This window comes from Poecilia formosa, unplaced genomic scaffold, assembly GCF_000485575.1.
Source record: "Poecilia formosa unplaced genomic scaffold, Poecilia_formosa-5.1.2 Scaffold184, whole genome shotgun sequence".
Taxonomy (NCBI): domain Eukaryota; kingdom Metazoa; phylum Chordata; class Actinopteri; order Cyprinodontiformes; family Poeciliidae; genus Poecilia; species Poecilia formosa.
In genome coordinates this window covers 992,414-1,009,890 of record NW_006800123.1, presented here as the reverse complement: position 1 = coordinate 1,009,890, position 17,477 = coordinate 992,414, and the positions used below count along the sequence as shown (strand labels likewise).

The 17,477-nt window shown below is 38.6% G+C and overlaps 1 protein-coding gene across 1 annotated transcript in view; it reads left to right on the top strand.

The window, feature by feature from the left end:
* Positions 1 to 17,477, top strand: part of LOC103147556 (cadherin-7) — a 130,165-nt gene that overhangs the window by 58,332 nt on the left and 54,356 nt on the right. The window contains exon 4 of the mRNA XM_007565956.2: positions 7,074 to 7,193. Coding sequence (XP_007566018.1) covers positions 7,074 to 7,193 — 120 coding nt within the window. The remainder of the gene's footprint in view (positions 1 to 7,073; positions 7,194 to 17,477) is intronic.

Below are 17,477 nucleotides of genomic sequence, written 5' to 3'. Positions count from 1 at the left end.
TGGGTGGATGGATGGATGGATGGATGGATGGATCGAATCTCTTAACATGAGCAGGAAACATGTTGGAAATTAAATGTGAAGTAATGAACCCACAATCTAAAATAAAAGCAACACTTGGACAGGCATCAAATGTAACTTGGATGGAGATGGAAGATTTCAATTTGAGTTTGTTTATTATTTGTGTTTTTGAGGAATACTGCTGCCACTGGTATGTTTCCAAACTGCTAAATGCAGCCAGTAAGAAGCGCCGGCTTGTGAACAGCTAAAATTGCAAGAGATTTCAGTTTCTGCGTTGATAGTTTCTGCTACTATAATTAATGTCTTAGTTTTGAGAAGATCTGTTTGTTTTACCTCACATCCAAAAGTAATGAGACTTGAATCATCGCAACACTGTTGTTGCTCATTATGGTTTTTTTTTTCTTTGACATCCTCATATTGGTAAATAAGCTATTTACATTAAAGATTAAGGAATAACTCATGACTTCTGATGAATTATTGATATCTTATTGCATTCTATGCTGTAGAATGAATTGGTTGATCTTAACTGACTTTTCTCCCATTGCAATTAACAGCGCACATCATGTAGAACATTAGCAAAACTACTCTTTCTTAATAATGGCTAAGCTGAATGGAGCCGTTTCATGTGTTGATAGCTGTGACTGAATCGCTTTACCACGACCTCTTTCACGTGAAGTGCACCAACGGAGTTAAAGCTATCTTTGCCTCGGCGCCTCACACAGACAGCAGCATCCAGGTATAAGTCCGTGATAACAAAGGAGCCGAGGCATTTTTAGAACCTTCAAAGTCAAAATGAGTATTTAACCAGGCATACAGTGACACCAGGAAGCCTTCCAAAGGAAGCAGCGCTTTGCTTACAGCACAGGCGCAGAGATCTCTAAAGGATTACACAGCTGACTGTCGACGGGAGGTACAGAGCTCAGGCTTAAAGAACCAGAGGATTAGAGTACAAGGCCTCCAAGTCTCGTGTCCAACCCGAGATAAGACAGGAAGTCGGTGCGCGAACTACAGAGGAGGGCGCGTTTACACCCTCAAGTGCTGAAAAACGGGGTCACCTGAGTCACTTTATTTACTCTGCCACCTCCTGTGAAAGTCCTCAGTGCAAGTTGTGCAGCCAACAGGAGAATAATGCATCACCTCTCTTTGTAAATATCTGCCCAGAGCAATCACCAATGCGATAAAGAAGAGGGAAGGGCCAAGCACCTCCTGTCCTCAATAATTCCTTTATAGATGCCTTTAAATCATTAATGGTCACAGCTTTGCCCCACTGATGAATGAGTTCAATTTAGAGAAAATCATGAATTTAATTAAAGTAATTAGAGACAGAACCCATCCAGAAACACTGAGACCTTTCGGCCCAAGGATCTCTGAAGGCTTTTGTCTTAATCACTGGAGAGGTGTCAAATAAAAGACAAGAGAGCTGGAGGACAGTCGGAGGTGTGACAGTCATGAGGCCAGGCCCTCTCCTGCTGCACCGCAAAGGGCCAAAAGAGCAGTTAGAGGGCTCATTACAAGCATGGGGAATGTAATGTCAACCCAAGGCCACAGCTCTTGAATTTACTGCTCCAACTTTATCCGGCTGTCATACTTTCTGTCTAATTCATAAAAGCGCCGATGAAGGATGGAGTCTTCTTCATTATTTAAAGTTGGAATTGGAAGAGAATGTTGATTAGGATCCTTTGTTGTAAATATGCAAAGTTTTTCTCGCTGTTCATTATTAATGAGCATTTCGGGTGGACATTTAAGGCTTAATCCAATCCAGTGAAAGAGCTCTGCAAAATTTATTTCTGCAAAGGCTTCAGTCTGCAAATTGAATTGTTCAATAAAAAGTGAACAAAAGTGAATGTACAGCTGTCATCTGGGTGCCGGTGCAGGGCAGCCTTGGTCCTTGTCAGACTGCCTCAGGGCAGCTGTGGCTACTGTCCAGTAGCTTGCTGCTATCATCGTGTGTGTGTGTGAATGAGAGACTGACTGTAGTGTGAAGCGCTTTGTGGTCCTCTGGACTTGATAAGGTGCTACACAAGTACAAAGCCAAAGCCAGCTTAAAAATAAGCTGGCTTTGGCTTTAACTGTAGAGATGTGTCAAACTTGAGGCCCGTGGGCCAAATTCAGCCCACCGTAGCTATTTATGTGACCCCTCTGGACTCTTGGGGGTCACATAAATTGAACTTTAAGATAACATCTGTGAGCTTAGATATTATTTTTCCATTTGTATAGAACCTAATTACAGCATCGCAAAGAGATGCTAAGAATATTTTAAGAAGTAAACTTAAAATGTAATACGTAGTTTTATTATTACTGCCACATCAAGACCTTTGGGGACATTCACGATCTTGATGCTGCCTGAAATGCTGATTGATAACTTAACAGATGTTTTACATCATGTTAATTTTTTAAGGGAAAAAATTCTAAAAAAAATATCAAACCAACCTTATGTGAGAAAGTGCTTTTCCTAACATGTAATTCTCCTCTGGTGGGGTAAATGTTGGCCTGGTTTTGGGGCCGGTGCGCCCAAAGGCCCCTGGCCCGGAGCTTTTGATGCATCGGTGGGCCTTGGGGCCCCTCAAGCTCACAGAGAGGTTTTGGAGGGATGGTGGTGTTGCTGTTTCTGTGGTATTGGCCCGAGAGAGCTGTTACTAGGCTGGACTCTGTCTTTGTTGCTTGGCTATATTGTGAAGAATGCAGCCTCAAACTGCAAGTGTCGTACTTTCTGTTTATCTAAGGGCCGCTCTGCTCCATGATAGGCACGCCGCATTTATTTTAGTTACTGACACATGACAGTTGTCCACCAGAGAAAAGGAAATGATTAGAAAGTGTTTTTTTTTTCTATACAACTGTGGAGAATGGATGAAAAATGCGGAGCTTGGCGCCATCACATCAATGAAGATGGACAAACATTAAAGGGGGGCATTGACAGGCTGACAGCCTGGTGAAGCAGAACGAATCAGTTCAGATATCTGGATGCTCATCTGTGATTTTTTTCTCCTTTTCTTTTCATCCATTTTACTCCGCTGGCATCATAATATTTATTTATGTTACAGAGGACACCAAAACAGCTAAAAAGTTCCAAGTTAAAGCTGTGCTCTGTGCAGTTCTTTATGGGATTCTAATTTAAATCCTCAGGTCTCCTTACATGAAGTGATAAACCCGTAATAAAAAAATTCTGACGTTCCCTTAGTTCTCTTCCGTACAGTCATACAATTTGACCTTGGTGTGTTAAACTACCAGCAATATAACCTGTCAAAACTAAGAGGTGATGATATAATCTAGGTGTCCTTCCCCAGCTGGCCTGGTGATAACTTCCCCAAGGTTTTTTTTTTTTTTTTTTGTGCCTTTATATTGTTCACATCTAGGGCCAAAGCCTGTTAATTCTGCTTTATGACCAAAATGGAGAACTCTAATTTTCAATTTTCAGATCACTTCATTCTGTAAAAGCCTGTAAAACACATCTCATGTAAGAAGTGAGACTTTTATTGGAAACTTTTCTCTTTGAGTACGTGTAACAGCAGCACTTTCTGTCGCATATCTCCATTGTGCCAGATGATGTGGAATATCGAACATACCAGGCTTTTACCGTGCTCTAAAAAAAGTACTTTCTAGTAATAGATTCCTGCTGCTCTTGCTGTTTTGTCACACTAAAACGCTTCAATTCATTATAAGTACAACAATCACCAAATGACTTAGATTTACAAGAAAATAAACCAAACTATCCCCATGTGAATAAGTAACTGCCCCCCAGTTTCATAAATTTTGCCATTCTCTTTTTTTCTTTTGTTTTTTACTGTTTTGCTTGTACATCCTAAATCCTGTTCCAAACATCCCACAGTATGTCAAATGGACTTCAGTTAGAACTTTGACTAGGCTCAAGGGCTCGACGTTTCCCTTTGTACTTCTATACAGGTTCTTTTTGACCTTTGATCCAAAATAAGTCGATACTCACGATGATGTCATGATTTGATAGGGGAGCGGTAACTATCTGATACTGAAGCTGGCTTGATGATCTGAAACATTAAGTTGTGCTAAAATCAGAATCCATAAGGGGCAATTAATTTTCCAGAGGACTGTATTCCCATGCTAGGCTGGAAAAAGCCTTGCTCTGTTGAATGTCTGTTTTTTTTTTTTTTTCAAGGTTATTTTAACAACGCCTGGTGTTGATGATTTCACTCCTGCCAAGCTAGACACTGCCTGTAGGCGTCAGCTTTAGGACCCGCACTGACGTCTAGTCTAACACAGCAAAAAATACCCTGAGCCATCACGGTTGTTTGTGATAATGTAAGAGTTTATTAAATAGCTTTTCCTCCACATTATCAGATGGATATCAATTCTTTGACCTAAAATTGCTTTCTTCATGCACATTAAACGAGCCCAGTTGGAACAGAAAGGCTCATTTATACCATAATGAATGTCTTACTGAAATTGAATGGCACTGATTTTTGCTGATTATGCTTTTGCCTGGAAAATGTTTCTCTGCTTCGCTTTCTGAGCCAATAGCTGTCAGTATAATTCACATGAGTCAGGTGTAACGAGGAGCAAAAAAAGAAAAGGGAAGAAAAAAAGAGGGCTTATGTTCTCTATTTTGTACTAAAGGAAGTGTGGGAGAGGACAATGCTGTGCTGCATGCAGACACAATTTATCAGTTGTCAGTGGGTGTGTGAACAGTTGGGTTTAAGAACAGATTTCAGTGTTGGACGCTTGGCGGAAGTTTGGAGATTTACAAGAAACGGCAGGATACTGTTACAGGACCAGGCCACGTATCTGGACTTTCATAGCAGAGCACAGTGTCAGCTTTGACCTGGAGCTAGTAATCTCAATCGACATTTTCCAGGATTGTCTGCAGGTTATGATTCTTTCCTTTCCTCCATGTTTCTTCGCAGGACTACAATGTGGCTTTCTTTTTTTTTTCAACCATTTTTTTTTTACTGTTATGTCTTAATAAATGAAATCTAAACTTAATAAAAAAAAAAAAAGATTGTGATATAATTGCTCATCAATAAGACCAATAAAAAGGATATTAATGTCCGTTACGGTCAAGTTATGACCCACACATTATTCAGAGGGATGTATCCAGGCATAATAATGGAAAGTTTGTTTGAAGGAGAAAAGGAGCATGAGTATCAGGGGGAAAAGCATAGTTATGTTAAATGGTATAGTTTGATATGTCTGTGGTGTTCTAGCACCATATTCAGATTTTTGGAAGAAACTGCATTTTTTTTATTTTTTTTAATTAGCTGCACTTCAATCTACAAAAATAATAAAAACAAATGCGTCATATCACTTTAAGGGAAATAATCTACTTAATATTTGAGTTTCACTTGTTGAACTGGATTATTGAAACAGCTTCACGTTCGGTGGTTATATAGACTTGATAACCAACCAGTTGTCTGAATAGAAACTGTTAATAATGCATCAGTGTGCTAAGAATAATGCATAAATCGCAATACATTAATTTTAAAGTGTGTGATTATGAAGCCGGCAAATCTTTCCAATGTGTCAGCTTTAGGTTACTCTAATTTAAAAAAAATAATAATAAAAAAAAAAAAAATGTCTGTATAGCACACCTGTGCTTTTGGTTGTAGTTAATATTTCTGCTGCCTTGAAATAATTTGCTACATGCATATTCAACGAACTTTTAATCTATATTTTTAATTAATTATATAACAACTGGTAAAGTTAAGCAGTCTGTGACAAGTTTGAATAGAAACATCGTCTAACCATCAGAGCATAAGGCGGCTGGATGGCTTCTCTGGCTTTTCACCTCAAATCCAAATAACTTCTTCAGTTCAGAACGTGGCTCTTATTTCAATTGCTTACATTTCAATTCGATCATACACGAAAATTAAGTTGAAAATGGAAACTGGAAAAAAAACATTATCTAAGAAAGTGACGTATATTACACTGAGTTATTGACTTTGCAGCAATCTCATATTTAGCAGCAGTGGAATGGAATAACTCCTTAATATTGCAGCATTTTCTGATTTTCTGATTTTCTGATCCAGATGTCTGAATGACGACTTTTTTTTTCTGATCATGAACAACACTTTCAGTCCAATTTTGTGCTTTGTTTTTTTTTTTTTTGTTTTTTTTTTACACCAGAACCAAACACAAAGTTGAGTTAAATTATAGTGTTCAAAAACACATTTCCTTTTACAAACAGCGACACAACTTATTCATTTAAATACCAAAAGCACAAAACGCTTCCTTCTGTGCTCTGTAGAAATTTGATGACATTTTGAAAGAACACCCTAAACAAGCAAAAGGAAAACACCTCAGATGTTTGCACCCTATGGCTGCAATCTTTCACTTGCTTTAAGATATAATTTGAACTTCACAGCTACACTTTTCCCTCTGCAGAACAATATACTCCCCAGGAACAATTTTTCCATCCTAACTCTGTCGGATGTGACACTGCCTGTGCAGGTCTTGTATTATAGTGTAAATACAGGTTTATTTATTTCTCATTTGTTTCTGGAACTGTTAATAGATTCTTATTTAGCCAGAGTGGAATAAGATAAAAAAGAAAATACATCCTGCTAACATTGCCAGGGGGCATATTTGACCTTTCTAAAGCCCTAGAGAGTTTCACTTTTTTTTTTTTATTTACTTTGTTGAGACTTAATAAAATGACAAAAAGAGGGCTGCTTAGTGATCTGTGCAAAGCAAATGGCTAAAAGTCTCAAGTGGACTCTAAAGGCTCGAAGTAACGGTTTAATTCTGTTTCGGTTTCTCTGCGAATTTGTGGCAGTAACAGTGTTTTATTTGTTCATTCTTATTGGGGGGGGGAAGAAAAAGTGTTTGAAACTCAGTCAAGCAACTTGCATGAAGCAATACACAAATTCAGAGTAATCACCAGTCTCAATGAAAGAAGACAGTGTGAAGACAATGACTAATGAGATTATTTAGTGGCTCAGAAGTTACATTTTCATCCCTCTCCTCCCTTGCTTTTCAAGTCGCATTTGTCACACACTGAGCTGATATGACTATTTCCACATTTAGCCCAGCATGACTTGGCCCTTGAATGTTGTCTTGGAAACTAATGAGTGGCCGTCTGCCCACAGGAACCATGGTGGTGCAAGTGGCAGCCACAGATGCAGATGACCCGACTTACGGGAACAGTGCCCGGGTGGTCTACAGCATCATCCACGGGCAGCCGTACTTCTCGGTGGAGCCCAAGACAGGTAGGTGTAATTTCATCCCACCCTCTTGCAGTCAGCACACACAATTACTGTAAATGTCAGACAGTGCGGATAGCTCTGTGTTTGTGAAGTAGGCTCAGCGAAGAAAGTGCTGTATTATGTTGTGTAATGATAAAGAACACAAATCTACCTTCACGGTCATTTATCCACTTTTCACTAACGCCAAATAAAGTACATTTCAACAAATCGCAAGGTCAGTAGAAATTGCTATACTTTGTTCTGTTGTTGCCATTTTGATTGTTAGAGAAACCAACCTGTAGAGCTTTGAGCATTATTAAACATCTGCATCAGACAGCATATGGCTGTTGATTTGAAACAGATATGTATACATAATGTAGGATCTGTCTGTTTTTAAATCTCACACTATTAAGGCAGCTGGGTGCCGCATAAGGTGCCCTTTTGTTCTGCTTGAGCACCCGTCCCCCTGAATGTCTAATTACCACTGAACACTGTAGATATTAGCTTCTGTGTTCGTGCTACAACAGTTTCCACTGTGCATATGTTTGTGAATAAAGGTTTTAGTTGCTGTTTGATCTATTAAGTACCACAGTTATAAGTGTTTTTTGACGGGTCTCAAGTGTTTTAGCTGTTTGTGGACAGTTGTGGTCCACTGTATGTCTTTTGTGTTGTTACAAATAAATGTACATTATAAGATGAAATAAATATAAAAAGCAGTTTTTACATCTTAATTTGGTACATAGAGGGAAAAAACCTAACCAAACCAACCCAGCAAGATGTGAAGATGCAAATACTGTCATTGTTAAATCATAAATTACATCACATTAGCCACATTTGTTTTATAAAGCTGGGTTCAATTTAAATAACAGTGACTCATTTCTGATCAGTGCCAGGTCTACAGAATCACATCAAGTAGAACCTGTCTGACAGCATAAAATTATTAAAATATATTTGTTTTTATGGGCACTTGAAGTCATTTGTGTATTTAGAAAGGGAAGAAGACACAGCCCTGAGGTGACTCTTTGATTGGTAACTATTATTTTCCTGCATAAGCCCTTACTGCTTGTGGCCCACATGGTAAAGGCTTTAGAGCTCCACTTCAAAGATTTCCATTTCTGCTTCACATTCACACATGGATGAAGGGACAGCATTGTGTCCACTTAATGACCTTGCCATCTTTAGCTGAATCCTGATTTGTGTTGTGTATCCTGGAATTGTTTTTTTGTGATTATCGTCTTTATATAAAATAATATAAAATATATTACTACCAGAACAAAAACCAAGTGTGAGCATCGCCAGTCAGTGTTTGCTTTCCCCCGTTTTGTGTGAGTAGTTTTCATAAAATCAGTGTCACCATGAACCAATTGCTTTTGTTTTTGTAATTTATTTTCATTACATTACAATGCATTACAGATAATAACTTAAATGCCAACTGCGGAAGCGCACACTTTACCCTGCAGTTAGACATTGAACATCTGTAGATGTAGCCAGTTTAAATAACACATTGTCATAGTTGTGATAACAGCTGTGAGAGCGGGAAAAAATTATACACTTGCACAGCTTTAAATGAGCTATTGAATGTAAAATCGGGCTTTTGTCTGATGCTGTATTTTGACTGCAAAATTAAGATGCTATTTAAATAATTTAAATACTGCACAGACCTGGAGAACATTTTTATGCTCCCATCATTATTTATAAAAAAAACTAATTGATCAATATCTTGTTTTTCTAAAAAGTGATGTGATTTTTTTCATTGTTAGTTGAAGCAAAAATATTTCTATCAAAGCTTAATAATCCACATATTAAAAAAAAAAATATTGAAGACCTGCCCTTCCTTTTTACTGTAACACATTTCCAGGTTTTTACTGGAAATCTACCTGCCATAAACCCAGCACTCGACCATTCAGCCTGAAGGTTTGCATCCACCAAATTGATCAATATGAAATTGATTCAGCTAACATGTATTGTGATAACCCAATGTTATACAAAGTCTGCTATAAAATAAAGTTCAATCAGTTACTTTCAGAGGCCAAATACTTCCATTAATTGAATCTATTTGATTGTAATTTAACCTCAGTATGAACGCAGCCTCAGACGTTAGAGAACATTAAAGAACAAACAGCAGCATAAAGACAAAAGAAAAGAGCAGGCAGGGAGAAAGTTGTAGAGAAATTTAAGGCTGCCTTTATAAACCTCGCACACAGAAGTATGAAATTGATAATCTGAAAATTTTAAGAGCGTGTTGAAATTCCAGACCTACCAAGACACAGGCTTCCATCCAAAGTAACAGGCGAGGCAATGAAAGCATTAATCAGAGCAGCAGCCAAGAGGCCCATTTAAACTCTGGAGGACTCAGGTTTGAGGATCTATGGGCAAGAAAACCATTAGTTGTGCACTCTAAAATCCGGCCCTCTGTGCCAGAGTGGCAAGAAGAAAGCTGTAGTAGAAAGGAAGGCCTAAAGAAGCATGTTTGCGGTTTGCCACAATCCATTTAGACGACACAGCAAACACTTGAAAGTAGATGGTCAGGCCTGATGAAGCCAAAATCAAACCTTCTTTTGGTTAAACGCCAAACAGTAGGTGTGTTGAAGATGTATAAAACACAGTAAAGCATAGTGGTGATGGAATCGTGCATCTGAACAGCCAAATTCAGATAGTTTCACCTGGAAGAAATGTGCGCATGTGGTACTAAGTTAGATATGCATCAGATAGTTTTCAAAGCGTCTGGAGTCTGAAGGGCCATATCACATTTTATCCGACTCTCACACCATTAACATGAGAGATTAATTTTAATTCTGCACTGAAGAAGCCAGATGCATTACATTCAGACGTAAGCGATGGCTGAAGCCAGCAATGCGAACACTCAGCTTTCTTCTTTCTTCGTTTCCTTCATTCTCTTATGTTTTTGTGACGATACTGTCACCTCCCATTGCTCGACATCTTTATAATCACTTCATAGACGGCTGCGTCTATTATTACTTCTGCGAACAGTGAACTGCTGTGTGACGTCTATGTTCTTATTCTGTGCATGTGGGTAGTTTTGGGGTCGTAAAATGTTCACACAGAAGTCTGATTGCAGCCGCATTTAATTAGCAGTATGAAGAACAACTACACACAGACACACACACACACACACACACGACAAAAACACACACAAAAAAACAGATTCAGCAAAAAATCAGAGTATCAAAACCTGCTGTGAATGCAATCTTTACCACCCAGAGCTACATGCTATAATGGAGAAACTTTAAATTAGTTGTTTCCTCAAGTATTTGTATCTTTAAGTATATTTACTTGTTAGAATGGCCCAGTCTCCACATGTGCAAAACTGACAAACCTCAAAAATTCCCAGCAAGCAATTTCTGCCAAGTCTTCACAATTATGTGTTCCTGGTCTGTCTCCCAAAATTTCAATCAAAGACATAATTCATAATTGCAATCTGACAAAAGTTTGAGATATGAGTGCTTATACTGTATGCAACAAGCTAAAAAAAAAATTGGTGTTGAAAATGTAATTTTAATCCATGCCTAGTTTATTCAATTTAAGATGATACTTTAAATTCTAAAGCCTAAATAAATGGGTTCAAAACATAACTAGCAAGAAGTGTAAAATGGGATAGAAAACATATCTGTTTCAAAACACGAAAAGTCTGTAAAATGGGTTTAGAAAAGCGTGCAGCATAATTTGTGAGGTGGTTTGTTGACTTGTAGGGCGTATTACTCTGAGAAAGTGCAGCTGCAGTCCTTGCTACATCTTCATATTCGGCTCATTAGCCACTGCCCTGCCGAGGCTTTGCAAAACTCATGCAAAGCAGTCTTGCAAGGAAACAGAAAAATAGAGGCCATTCCATAATATTAGGCTTCATCCTCTGCCTCGAAGCAACACGTTCACACGTGTTTTTGCATCTTTATAAATGTAGTTCCAAATCATGGACTTGGAAAAAGCACTGCAATGCAGGGACACTTTTATCTCTCAGACACAGAAATCAGAGGGATGCTTCACAAAACAAACTCTTCCATAACCAATCATTTTCACCGTAAACATTCATTAAGCCATAACACTGGGAAGAAACGGAGCAATTCTGAAATAAAAATAATGTGCATCACAATAAAGAAAATAGCTTTGTGGCGTGTCGGCGTAACGACTTTTGGAGCCAGCGAAAGAGCATGATGGGACAAACATCAAAGTTTAAGATGAGCTGCAAAAAGCCTGCATACAATCACAGGGAATGTTGTTTTTTCCCCCCGTCTTTCAAGAGAACTTCATCTAATGAAGCTTCTTGCTGAACCTTCATTTGCCAAGATATCCATATTAACATATTCTGGTTTGAACAATCAAAGTTTTGATACCCTAAATAAATATTGCTTTTGTTGGTACTCTTTACATCTCTGCAGTTTCTCTGAAAACTTTCCATAAATCTCTGAATATAAGTCAACATCCACGAAGCTGAGAAGTTCATACGTCTGTGGGCTAATTAAAGAGTTAATATGCAGTGATGTCTTTCTCTTCAGGGAAGTCGGCTTAACTCTTTCTTTTTACATGGGTAAAATAAAAATAAAAAAACGACTTAAAGACAGTGGATGATTATTTCTACAGAACACTGTTTGTGTTAAAGGGGAATCATGAACTCTACAGTGTTTGTAGTCAATTTATTTTTCAATTTAAAAAATTCACATATCATTGAGAGATGGATCAGAAAACAGATTCAACACTGAAAACTTGAAAGTTCCCATGTGGCTTTTGCTAAAATATATTTTTAATGCACTTAAGGGTTGTGATTGTGCAGGATTACCTCACTTACGGCTTTTAAATAGCTTCGTATTCTTGCTAACAAAGTTGCAGAACACAATTGTCGTCTTCCAAAAAAGCTAATTTAATCTGGGCATTAAAGGCCCAGAGTTTCTTTCATTATTAGACCCTCAAATTACCTCGTCTCTTCAGACCTACCTGACGTTTCGACAGCATACTTCCGTCTTCGTCAGCGGTGTCACAGCTGTTGCTCTCCGGATTTACACCGAGGCGGCGTAAACCCATCAACAATGACGAACCGACACCGCCTCCTGCTGCTGGAGGACAATTATCATCCCTCCACTGCAATCATCTGGAACAAAGTGATCCAAGCAGGAAATGACTAAATAGGTTCTTGCTGAAGATTTGCTGCGGTACCAGCGCACCATCTTTAAAGGTTCTCTTCGATGCAGTCCAAACTCAACACCAGATCTGAGCCGGTTGTTCTAGCAGACTGAAAGCTGGTGTTTTATGCTCCATCCAGCAATTGCAGATTTTTTTTTTTTTATAAATAAATAAAATATTTATTGTTCACTTTTTTTAATTTGGAGTGGAACCCCACCTCTTCACCTATCCTATCCTTGCAGGGCAGCTGGCACCTACCTCCAACAATCACTGGGGAAGAGCTGTGGTGCATTCTGATTGTGAAGAGGTTTTTATTACAATTAATTCAAAGTGAAAGACATTTTCAGTAAATGAATATAATGGGTAATAACTATTTTTTAAAGCTGCTCCTGTCATCTGCTTGCACTGTTGTTCAACAGCTAATTTGTATTGTTTGTCGTTTAACCCGCAGTAGTTTGGACTCCAGCTGTCTGTGACATTGTGAGCTATTAAACGAAAAAATTGCGGATAACTGCCTTAAGTGATTAAATCCATTAAAATAAATGTGATCCAGCAAAAATGTCCTAAACTGGAGGAGGTCTGATAAAAATTCGATCACTTGCCTCTAGCTGTTCGATGCTCTCTAACAAAGTTGGTGAGAACACTTGCACCCATTGATGACTCTTGAATGAGATTTCATTAGATCAATATCAATTAGAGTGAGAGCAGACATTTACATAAATGATGTTCAAACGGCGTGTCTGCCCCATAAACCTCCTATTATTCTCATATCATGTTTTCTAGACTCTCGGCTCAATGACCAGAGCTCGTACTTTTCACAGCCTCAGCTGAGGAGTTTCATTAAGCTAAGTGGATTCTTTGAATCCCCAAGGTTGATATTTGGAAAGCTTTAATGGGATATAATTACTTGCTTTGAGTGGTCTGTGTTCTTTCACAGTCAAGTGCAATGCTCACCAGGGCTCAGTGTGTATTAAGTACATTTTCATCGGAGCAAGCGCGGTATGAAATGCAAAGGCACAAGAACATGTTCACCTTTCTGTATGGATGAACCGAGCTGACAGCGTGCCAAATAGTTGTTTACTGCCCTTCCTTCTTTAAGGGACACCAAGTAAAACCTTATTATGGGCTTGATGAACAATATTTAGGCTCCTGAGTCGCTAATTTGTTTTGAAAAAATACAAAGTTGTGCATCTAAAGAGTGTCATAAATTACTCATGCCCATTAAGCCTACCTAGAAACAACAATTTCAATGTATTTTACTGGTAATTTTATAGAGCAGACAAAGCAAGCACACAACTGCATTGTACAGTGTTGTATATGCAGACATTATTCATGGTTTAAATTTTCAGAATTACGCTGATGGCAGTCCTCTGCCTTATGAATAGGTTTTGTTATGTATTACATGCAGTGCGAGAAGGAAGTAAAAGAAGCCAAATGGATGATTTGTGATGCTACAGAGCTCTGTGTATCACTTCTGACAAATTACATTTAAATGGTGACTGTAAAACGTTCAACAGTTAATAGAGGAAAGGAAAGGAAAGCATATAAAATCTGAAACTGATTCAGGTACTACGTGTAACAGATTAACAACCCCTCCACCTTTTCTCTGATGGTTCTCGTCCGTTCCTGCAGCTTTAGCTTCGCTTTGCCAGACACAACTATTCCATCTGCTATTGACACCAGCTTGTTCTTGCAGCATGACAGGAGGTTGGTGTCTGTCTTCGGGTGTCGAGCAAAAAGGCGGGATACACCCTGGACAGGCCATCAGTCTTAATAATACGACAAATAAACATACACACACATAGTCACAGTTAAGAAATATTTTTTAAAGATCGATTAACACAACAGTTGTGTTTTTGGACTGTGGGAAAAGATAGGAGTACTCAGACCGAAAGACCCAAGGCCGGGATTCAATTATGTAACTTTTACAAATAGAATTTTTATTGATTTATTTTTTTACATTAAAGCTATCATTGGATTGTGATGCTATAATATGAGATCGATAACCTGTGAAAACAATCAAGCTCCTCTGCCTTCTCCTTCTGCTGTCATCTACTGAAATACACTGCCCATAAGAATCAACCAATCAGAGGCAGGAGGAGGCTCTTAGCGCTGTCAATCAACACGTGTACACGCTCCTCACAACCTCCCCGTTTCTCTCTGCTAGGCTACAGCTGGTTTCTGACAACGGAGCCTTCCATGAATGCTCAGTCTAGTTAGAATGGCGCCATTAGCACATTTAGCAGCGTGTACCAGAGGTTGAGTGGCAGCACTACGACCTTCCTCCTGGTGCTGATTTGTTGTCTTTGATTGAGAGCCATGCATTTTTGCAAACAGTGAGGAACTGGGAGGATCGATCTTTTCACAGATTATCAGTCTCATATTACAACATGGTGACAGTTTAAACAAATTTGTAAAAGTTACATACTTCAGCTTTAATGGATGGAGGGAAGGATGAATGGATCGGAAACATTTAAATTATGTGACAAGGAATAAAGTCTTTATATTCAAATGTTTTTCCGTGCTGAATTAGACTTTTCACTTTCCATAGAAACTCTGCTTTAAACTAACTTTATCCCTTTGTGCCTCCTGCAGGCATTTGTACTTGTGCCTTTAACATTCAAATAATGTATAATAGTCAAAAAAAAATCCCACAAAGTGTGTTTACTTGTTTTATCAGGTTTTTGTACTCACGCTACAGATACACATCCATTTAAGCTTCCAGCATTTTTCTGCCTATTAGCACTTGTTGCAGCAGAGTATGAGGCTCACATCAGCTGTGGGTATTAAAGGCAGTCAGCCAAGAAATTGATAGTGTAATTATTCTTAGTTAGGGGCAAAATACCATGAGCTGATTACAGTTCACTACAACATAACTGCAAACTGTGGCATTAAAAGCAACAACTGAACCGTTTCTAACATTAGTTTAACAGAAAGTTTTATTTATTTTTTTTAAAGAAATTAGGTCTTCAAGGTACTCTTGAAATCATAAATATGACATTAAATTTCACCTTTATTTGTAAAAAAAAAAACAAAAAAAAAACTGTAGTTGCAAAGTCTCCTGAGTGGGTGAGTCAGTATTCAGCTTTTCTAAAGAACCTTTAGAGCTATTATTGCTGTTGTTTGTAGTTTACTGTAAACTGTGTCTTTTTTCCAGAGGTATTCAATACCTCTGCTCATACCGGCTGTTAAATGGCCTGTTTTTTTTGTGTGCGCTTGCTCTTAAGTCTGTAACATCCCGTTGATTCATATATCTTTCAGAATACACCCCGGGGATGAGACACTAGCTGTTAGTCAGCAGCCCAGGATTGAGTGTGTTGCAATCAGTGCTGTGCCTCCATCTTTGTAAGTTTCTAATTAGTCTCATTTGCAGTACAAGCCTAGACCGTGGCCCCTGCTGACTTTGACAAAGTACCGGAGCCGGAATACATTCTAAGCTTTACGCTGCAATTCTGTGCTGGCGATTAACTGGCTGAGGGCTGATGGCTTTAGGAGGAATTCATGTGACCCTGTGTTCAATGGGTAGCATCCTGTCTCTTACACGTTACCCAAGTTCCTAATCCCAAATTGAATCCACAAGGTGCCCTTGGGAAAAGAGCCTAATCCTGAATGGCCTCAACAACTTCCAAGCGGTGCATAATGGAAAATACAGTTATAAGGTGCTTACTTAGGACTGTATTTGGTAATATATATTGGCTGATTACCTGTAGTTCAGTCTGAAGGTGAAGCTGAAATGGTAATACTGCCAAGGACTATGCTCTAATTGATGACAGACCTCAAGGAGGTTTTTGAACAGCTGCCTCCAACGCCACGCACCTCAGCAATATGGTAAAGTCCTTTGGAGACAATTATCCGCGCACATTAGCACTGCTAAGCATGCACACACGCATAAACCTCCAGTAAGCTGCAATAACAAGAGCGGAGTTCAGGTTATGGGAAATGCCAGGTGCCTGAATGAGAGGATTAATTACATCCTGAGGGGAGTATTTAAAGATGTGACAAGGCGACACAAGTATGACATCTGAATATGACAGGCACTCAGGTGGAAGAGGAGCCGTGGCGGACTGAGCCGTGTCTGCCCTCGGACCAAGAATCTAATTAAAACCGAAGCAGGTCACACAAAGGAAAAAGCCATGTCCAATCCTTATGTGGCATACAGCTGTGAATTTTTGACACCGAGGTCAGAAGACGATGAGATTGCTTTAGTTATGGATATTAACGCGTTTCTTTTTTTTTTTTACTTTCCTAAAACATGAATCTCACTATGTATCTTTTTTTTTTTATTTTTGCATTTTTTTTTTATAGTACATGTTGCTTTACACTGCCTGGTTGCTGTGGTTACTGAACTAAATCAAGAACATTATAGCTGAAGGCCAGATATAAATCTGGCTGTCTCCTGCAGTTCAGGCAGGTAATATAGAGCATTGTTTCCCAACGGTGGGGTCTGGACCCCACTCTGGTACACGGAAAACAAGCCAGGGGATGTGAAACGATCCTCAGAAGTCAACTTCTGCCCCAATTGTCTCAAATAGATTTAAAAAGCAGTCACTGATATTGGATGAAAATAGTTTGGTGTTCCTTGTTGCTGCTTTTTTTGTTATGGTTTTGTTTCCTGTGTCTGCTTCCTTTGAATATTTCAATATTTAAGGAAAGGCAGCTTTTTGAAGCAGGATGTGCTGTTGATAGCAGTAGACTGACAGTTCATGCATTTGCACAAAATCACTCAACATACTATTGTTGCTTAAGTGTACATGTAAAGTAGTAGGAAGCGCACAACACCAAAACTAATGTAATAATAGATAGTAATAAAAGGATATTAAGGTTCCTGCACTGACATCATTAAGCAGAAGCCAGTGAGTTTTTGGTATATGGAAACTCAAATGGTTATTAAATAAGTTTTTGTTTATGGTAAGCTGTTTGTGGATTTATTTAAACATTTGACATCTAGCATTGTCTTAATTATATTGATGGAGCTGTACTTTTCTCCCACTCCAAGTAATTGTTTTGTCTTGTAGGAAAAAAAAAGAAGAAATATCTAAAAATGTTTCATGTAACTTAAACATTAGACTTACATTTCTTACAAGCGGGTCTATTTTGGGTTTGTGACCGTTGACCCTTTCGTCCCCATCTGTCCATCCTTGTACTATTTCTCCATGAATTATAATTCCATCCACT